The sequence below is a fragment of the Phalaenopsis equestris genome, unplaced genomic scaffold (genome assembly GCF_001263595.1).
Source record: "Phalaenopsis equestris unplaced genomic scaffold, ASM126359v1 Scaffold000094, whole genome shotgun sequence".
Taxonomy (NCBI): domain Eukaryota; kingdom Viridiplantae; phylum Streptophyta; class Magnoliopsida; order Asparagales; family Orchidaceae; genus Phalaenopsis; species Phalaenopsis equestris.
In genome coordinates, this window is record NW_018164536.1 from 2,294,632 (window position 1) to 2,303,084 (window position 8,453).

At 29.4% G+C, this 8,453-nt stretch overlaps 1 protein-coding gene across 1 annotated transcript; it reads left to right on the forward strand.

Annotated features, from left to right (window-relative positions):
• Positions 1 to 3,338: 3,338 nt before the first annotated feature.
• On the forward strand, positions 3,339 to 6,335 carry LOC110020302 (NAC domain-containing protein 21/22-like). Its single transcript, XM_020718356.1, has 3 exons — positions 3,339 to 3,579; positions 4,107 to 4,372; positions 5,909 to 6,335. Exons 1-3 carry the CDS (start codon positions 3,411 to 3,413, stop codon positions 6,209 to 6,211), a joined length of 738 nt encoding a protein of 245 aa, XP_020574015.1. The 5' UTR covers positions 3,339 to 3,410; the 3' UTR covers positions 6,212 to 6,335.
• The last annotated feature ends 2,118 nt before the right edge of the window (positions 6,336 to 8,453 follow it).

The following is an 8,453-nucleotide window of genomic DNA, read 5'->3' on the forward strand; positions in this document are numbered from 1 at the left end:
ATATATATATATATATATATATATGTATATGTATTAAAATTATAAAATATTAAAATATTTATATGTGATGAACAAAATAATTTCATAATAAATTTACAAGATTAATTTTTTAAATTATTATGATAAAAATTAAGTTAGAATAATTAGTAAAGCCATACGAAATCAGTCAAAGTAATACTTATAAAGAATGGTGCAATGACCTCTCAGTGATTATTCAGCCTTCACATTCACACCAAAGCATAATTCCTTGTTGAGGGGGAAGAGAACGAGTTCATTCCTTCAAATAAAATATTTTTTATACTATTTTTAAATAATATAGCATTAAATGATTTAGGTGGTGATTCATTTAAATCAATTTATTTTTAAAATTATTTTACATTTTTATAGTTTGATGTGATAGAGTGTTGACATATTGATATGTGTAAAACGTGATGCAGTATTATAATTGATGCATGTCAGAGGATTCACAGACGTAGATTGATTATTTAGCATTTTAGAGTTGCACGAAAATACAACACACTCAGATAATTAAAGTGACAAGTTTAAATAAAAAAAGTGATAGATAGAGACAATAAATTTTTAAGTAGAAAATCTTGGAAGGGAAAAAACTATGGGGCCTAATCTCATTGAAAAAATTCACTATGTAATGGTGAGTACACATGCTCACTCTTCTCATGAGTTAGGTAAGATGGAATTACAAAGTTGAAATGCAATAATATTTTAGCAATAATAGCCGTAGAGAGCTGTAAAAGTTGTGATATACTATGGAGGCGGTAATATATCGCGACTCTTGGTGGCTGTAGCGTCAGCTTATCATAGAGGTCGTAATTGAAAGTCATGATAGTAGATTGCAATGTCGGTTGTGGATGATGGATTTCGGAGTGTCGATTGACCATAGTAATGGCAGTAGTAGGGAGCTCCAATAATGTATGTGGGTCGTAGAGGTCAAAGTTTTGGGACTCACGTGAGCATTGAGCTGTTTAGATCGGAATTAAAATTTGCGTGAGTTGTGAGCTGTGTAGGTTGTAGTTTGTCACATAAGCCATAGAGGAGAGTTGTAATAATTTCCATATTTTGGACACAGAGACTGAAGTTGGGAGTTGCATGAACTGTGATAATGTTCATAGATCATAGAGGTCAAAGTTAGGAGCTGTATGAGCTGTAATAATGTATGTATGTCGCATAGATCGAAATTTGGAGTTGCATGAGTTTTGATAACATCTCTAAGCCATAGTCCAAAGTCAAAAAGTTGTATGAGCTATGATAACGTTCATACGTAAACCACAAAGGTCACACTTACGAGTTGCAAGAGTTATCGTAAAGTCTGTAGGTCATAGAGGCCAAAGTTGGGAGATGCATGAGATGTGATGACGTTTGTAAGCTAAAGAGGCCGGAGTTGGGAGTTACATGAGTTTTGATAATATTCTTAAGCCAAGAGGCAGGAGTTGAGAGCTGCATAAATTGTATTAATGTTCGTAGATCTTAAATGTCAGAGTTGGAAGCTGCATGAGCTGTTAATTAAAATATCAACATCAAAAGAACTCTCCTAAGAGATGAACCATTATTAAAGAACATCTCTCCTAAAAGGTTAATTATATTTTAGGGGTGGGATTTATGAGGAAAAATTATCAATTTTTTTATGTTGAGTAGTTTTTTAATGTTTTATTTTATTTGTAAATATTAGGTTAAAAATTTATTGTGAAAACTTTTAGATTAATTTTATTATTCTTAATTAGGATGATTTGTGATAATATCTTCCTTTTATTAATGATATTATTTAGATTTTTTTTTGTGATAAGAGTATATTTAATGTGAAATGTGTTTTTGTGCAAGTTGTGAAAAAGTAATTGGTATTCTAAATTTTTTTTCTTTATTACAAGTTTGTGTCAAATTTGCATCAGTTTTTAGATGCAAAACTCGACGCTATATCGATAATAATATTTCATCGGTTGACGGTTTATTCCGACGCAAATGAGACGGTAATCCAACGCTAATATTTATTGTACGATATTTTCAAATGTAAATTTTGACGCACATTACGTATAAACGAATCCGACGCTAATACAACGCAAAAGCCCACGTAAAGTATTTGTGTCGAAATATTTCAATGTAAATTAGACGAAAATAAAATTACTGACCTTAATTTAAAATCGAAAAAAATCAGACTCAAATCCAACTCTAATCTTTAAATATCATTGGATTTGTTTCTGATCTAGCCGACGCAAATATGTTTAATTCATGTCGTGACAATATATTGAGATTCATGTATAATAAATGCACCATTTTGTAACGATCCTCTATCTTCTATAAATAGAGGTAAACATTATAATGCAAGAGGGACTTCCCGACATTAAAGAAGCCTGCCTCCTCCCATTTTTTACTCTCTCAAAATTAGTTTTTATCTCCACTCTTTCTCAAATGGTGTAAGTAAAGATCCCACAAATAATGATGAAATTAGACTTTTGACAATGAAATAATATATCATTCACCCATCTCAATTTAGGCACTTATATTAGGTTGCCAGCATGTTACCAACCTTTATGATGACAATTATGCAATCTAAACATTCATATTATCATTATTATTATAAGAAAAAAGAGAAGAAAAATCTAAACATACATGCATGGAATAACAAACTTGATGTCATGAAGCTATGTAGGCCTTTGCATTAAGAAAACTTGACAGGTTGAGGTCAGCTTGCTACCCTATTCCAAGGTTACTTGCAACCCTGCCCAACTTCTGTCTTCTTCTTAGGTTCATTTAATTGTTTGAATTTAGAAAACATAATTATGTCATAAAAATCATAATAAATTATAAAAATTCCTTTTTCATGCTTAAAAAAAATCCCTAAAATAAAATTATCATTACCTAAAAAATATTCCTTTTTTCAGTTTTTCACACACAAGCATCCAAGTGATTTGTAGGTTACTTGTGACCATGTCCATCTTCTGTCTTCTTCTTATGATCATTTAGTTGTTTAAAGTTTGTAAATTGACATAATATTATTGTCTTAGCTTCTCAAAATAGTTTTAAAATACCAAAAAAAAACATTTTTTTTAATGATTTTTCATTGACAGAGAAACCAATTGAGATCAACATTTTTTTTGAATGATTTTTCATTGACAGAGAAACCAATTGAGATCTCAGCTACATCTTCCCATGGATTGTCAGCACTGTACTGCCTAACTTGCAGACAGCTTTCATGGCTTCTCCTCTCCTCCTATATATACTCATATTATTGCTCTATCCTTTTGTACAGGACACAAAAGCTGAGATTCTCTCTCTCTCTCTCTCTTTCTATCTCTATCTCTATCACTTCAGCTAAGAGATATCCTCTGCCTCTCTAGAATTCTCTGTCTCTCTCTCTCTCTCTATCTCTATCTCTATCTCTATCACTTCAGCTAAGAGATATGGGATTAAGGGAAGTAGAGTCCACTTTGCCTCCAGGTTTCAGGTTCCATCCAAGTGATGAGGAGCTGATCTGCCATTATCTTCATAAGAAGGTGGTAAATGAAAAAGTCTCAGAGGGAACACTTGTGGAGGTTGATTTGCATGCACTTGAGCCATGGGAGCTCCCTGGTAACATCTCTTCCCTCTCTGCTTCTTCCTCAATGAAAATTTTAGGGTATTTATGTAATTTTCTTTTATGATGTAATTCCATGAAAATTATATTTGTCAATAAGTTTATTGAATTTGTGCTTCAACTGTAAATAATTAAAAAAGAATTAATTACCTGCTTATTTTAAGGCTTGTCCTGATCAATGTTTTTCATGAAATATATTTATATCAAGAGCTTGCTGACAGACATATTATATCATTTAAATAAGATATAATAACTCAAAATTAATAAGAAAGTACTTATCTTAATGATTCATTAATTACTTATTATATATAATTAGCCTTATGTAATTAGTTATTTATTGAGTTTATTATATAATGTTCAAGCTAAAATTATTATTTTTTATTTATTTTCTTTATACTTTGAATAATACTTGTCATCATCTTCATCACAACATTCCAATCCATCCTTCTAATCATCTGCAGTTCATGAGATGTTTCAGTTTTATGTAGGTAACTTATTACAAAAACAATTTTTTTTTTTGCAGAGATGGCTAAGCTGAGTCCAAATGAGTGGTATTTCTTCAGTTTTCGTGATCGAAAATACGCGACGGGATCAAGAACAAATAGGGCAACAAGATCTGGTTACTGGAAGGCTACAGGGAAGGATCGAACGGTCCACAATCATCGTACACATTCGACGGTCGGGATGAGAAAGACCTTAGTGTTCTATCATGGTAGAGCGCCAAATGGCTTGAAGACTAATTGGGTCATGCATGAATTTCGCCTTGAGACTCCCCATTCTCCACCTAAGGTTTGTTCAATTATGCAATTTACTACTCTTTGCATTGTGCTTCTTTTTGTAATAAAACAATTTGCATAATTACCATTTAATTCTTTTGTATTTACATTGCTAAGACCTAAACTTTAACTTTTACATACATAATTCACTATGTTATATGACATATTTAAGTGATATAAATGATAAATATAAAGTTCTTAGATATGTAAATACATATGAATTGGGTGTATGTATGTAAATGCCCCAAACATATATTTAAGACTTTATTTTGGTTGCTACATGCATAATTCACTATGTTATATGAAATATTTAAGTGATATAAATGTAAAATATAAAGTTTTAGATATGTAAATACATATGAAATGGGTGTATGTATGTTAATGCCCCAAACATATATTTAAGACTTTATTTTGGTTGTTTATAAATAGAATATAGATTTTAGAAAATAATAATAATAAAAGAAAATCATTGCAATAATCACATATCTTATGATTTCTCACTGTCTTTCATTTTGGTTCAGCATTAATTAGATATTTACATGCTTATAGATTAATGTAATAATTTCATTTTTATTTCTTTTGAGAGAGAAAATATTTTCTTGTTTAAATGCATAAATTTTTAAACAATTAATTTTTAAATGCATAAAATTAAATAACTAATGATATATTTCTTATTTTAAGAAATGTATTTTTAAGTTCTAAATAAATGAAATCTAATTGTTTAACTTTATAAATATATTATTTAACTTCAAATTAAACTTATTTTAGAAAATAGTAAATTTAATTAAATTATTATTTTATTTTATTGCTTTTTTTGGGGCAATTAAATACATAGACCCGAAACATTGATATTTATAAATCCAGCACCATATATCATCCATCTTACAAACTCTGTCTCCAATATCAAAATTCATGATAAAAACTCAACTCATACTTTTCAAGAAAGCCTCTTGTGAGCTAGATTTGTAAATAGCAATGTCTCAAGTGTTGTACATGTAATTATCCAATTTTTCAATATATAACATATTTTGTCTCAAGCATTATATATAACATATTTTCTATGTTATAAAATAATATGATATGCATACATTACTTTTATGAGAATTAATTACACATATGGAGCTCTTTCATTACTATCTATTTTGAAAAGTATATATAAATCAATTATTATTGACAACTAAAATTTGCCCTACATTTTACTTTAACTAATTTTAAAAAAAAGAAAATTTACATACATACCAGTCAGTTCCTATGTGTTTACATATCTGACCATCTAAATTTTAATTTTTACATATATGTTACTTAACCCATGCATATGAAAATGTGTATTTCATTTTTTAAAGTTAAAAATAGTGATATTTTTTGAAGCAATATGAAAGATATTGATACTACAAATGTAAAAATAAAAAAATTAGAAAAAGAAGTAAAGTTTTAAGTGTTAAATATTAAATACGTTAGAAGTTAGGCGGTATGTATGTAAGTGCCCAAAATCCCAAAAATATAGTTTTTTTTTTTTTAAATTATAATTTTTTACATGGATGCATGGCAGGAGGATTGGGTCCTTTGTAGAGTATTTCACAAAAGGAAAGTGGAAGGGGTGAAGGAAAGTGCAATGAATGGCTACAATAATACAACCTCGCCAACTTTGGAGTACTTATCCCCTACTTTTTCTAGTGACCAACTACCTCTAGGCTCTCAAGAAATGAATTGGTGCTCCTTATCCACTTCTCCATGCAAGAAAAATGATCACGACTCAAACTTTATACAAAATTTAATGGATTGCAATGGCATTGTAAGCTTGGAACAACTAGGTTTTTCCCTAGAGGAGATGAATAATGATATATACTTTTAATGGTCATGCATTTAGATAATTTAATAAAGGGAGTAAGTAAATTTCATGTAGGTGGTCATTAATGTAGAAATGTACATATCAGTGCAATTGGATGTTGTTATATACATAAATAATTTGTTGTTTTCATAGTGTTTGTTATGGGTTGAAGAGGGGTTAAAAGTATCTTATTTATTTATTTTGAATGAATAAATTCAACATCATTTATCAAATTGTTATAGTTGATTCTTTTGTATCTTTATTTCAAATTTATGAAAGATATTCTTAAAATAAATGCATCCATATATATATATATATATATATATATAAGCCTTTGAATCTTAATATATATATATATATATCACAAAAGAAAATTTATTGAATTGTGTGAAACATTATTTTGTTGGTTTGGGAAGCTTTGTTTTAAGGATTTAGATATGAGAAAATTTTCACTCATTAATGAATGTTTACAATATCCTCCTTCAATGGCAACATATTGTAAAAATATTTTGTTTTTATTTAAGATAGTGTTAACTATATTTAAGTATATAGCTGAAATAATTTTTTGGCTAAAAAAATGGATATTAAGATTACACTTTTAGATGTCAAGTTGTGTTATCGATGGAGAAGTATTGCAATCAAATGCAGTCATATATATGCTTGAATAATATGAAAAATAGTTTATCTAAATATCATAGACAAAAGGTCACTACAATGCTTCATTTTGATATAGGCTAAATGATTGTAAATTAGTGTTTGTCACCATAACAACAAGTAATAAGCAATCTAAAATGCATTGCTAAGATGAACACTTTAATCTTCATCTCAAATAGCTTTTGCAATCGATTATAAATAATTCGCATTCTCAATAAGAGGAAGGCAACAAAAAAGTCTATAGTCCTGTTCTCTTTGTCAAGATAGCAAAAGTGCACTCTGACTATTTTTAATTTATACAATGGGTAGTAAAAACAAGAATCAGAAGCCATAGAAGAAGAAAAATTAATGGTATAATAGTCCCCCTTAAGATGGAATGTATATGTTTTGAACACTTATCTTGGACAATAGTAGTGATAATGTTAACTATGGCTAATGACATTGGGAAAATGTCGATTAGCTAATGTTTAGATTGAATTGGGTTGAATTTAATAGATCCATATGTGACTTTTTCTCATAGAAAATTGCAATCACTTTTGATGTGTTTTGGTTCATTCATGAGAAGTAGGATTTGTTGCTATGTGAATGTGGCTTTATTGTTCAAAAAGAGAAGGGATGGATATGATGAAGTGATGCCAAAATCCTTTAGCTTTTGAGTTATCTGTGTTGGCTCGCTCAAGGTCTTGAAATAAATTTAGAATTCGAGTTAGCCGCTTTAACTTGGTTTGTCACTTTAATTTTACATTTCAAGATATCAAAGAATCACCCAAGAAAATGAAGAAGTTGATGACAGATTTAAGCATAAGAGTGCATGCTCCTCAATATGCATTAGAGAAAACCTTAAGTTAATTTGATGAAGATGGTAAAAAAATACAAACTTTATCCAGGAGTGGCTTTCAAGTAATGAACACTATAGGATTTAGTCAAATTAGTGTCGGCCAATTCCAATGCTAATATTACAATAATCTGATACAGAAGAATTTTAGTGGCATATTTGTGTAGGATATATAATTCACAAAAAAACGCACGTCACAAATTCAATTAGAATCAAACGTGTCCGACGCAAACAACTTGCGTCGACATTAGCATCAGACATTTTTGACGTTAGCCATCTTCGTCGTGACTAATCACGTCGGCGTAGATATTAACTATGGAATTTTCGCCTACTCTTTGTCTATTATTTGTGTCCACTATTTATCGGAGAGGTTGATTAGCGTCAAAATGTATCAAAGGTATTAGAATTGACAATGTTCGACGCAATGTCAAAGCAAATTTGTAGCAAATTTTAAAAAATATATAAAATAACAATAATATTCTTGCAACCTACACAACGAATATCACAAACATTTACTTAACACCAACACAACACATAATATATTAATGGTTCAAAAAGAGAATAATGTGTATATCTAAACAAAAAAGTATTAATGGTTAAAATAAATAGAATTTAAAAATAATAATCAAAATCCATAAAAGTGTATATCTAAACAAAAGAATAATGTGTCTACAAACTCAACAAGAAAAAAATATATAAACCCCTGTTGGGTATCAACAACAAACTCATCATCTTCTATCTCCTCTCCCTCCTCATCAACCAGCAAAAACAGAAGTC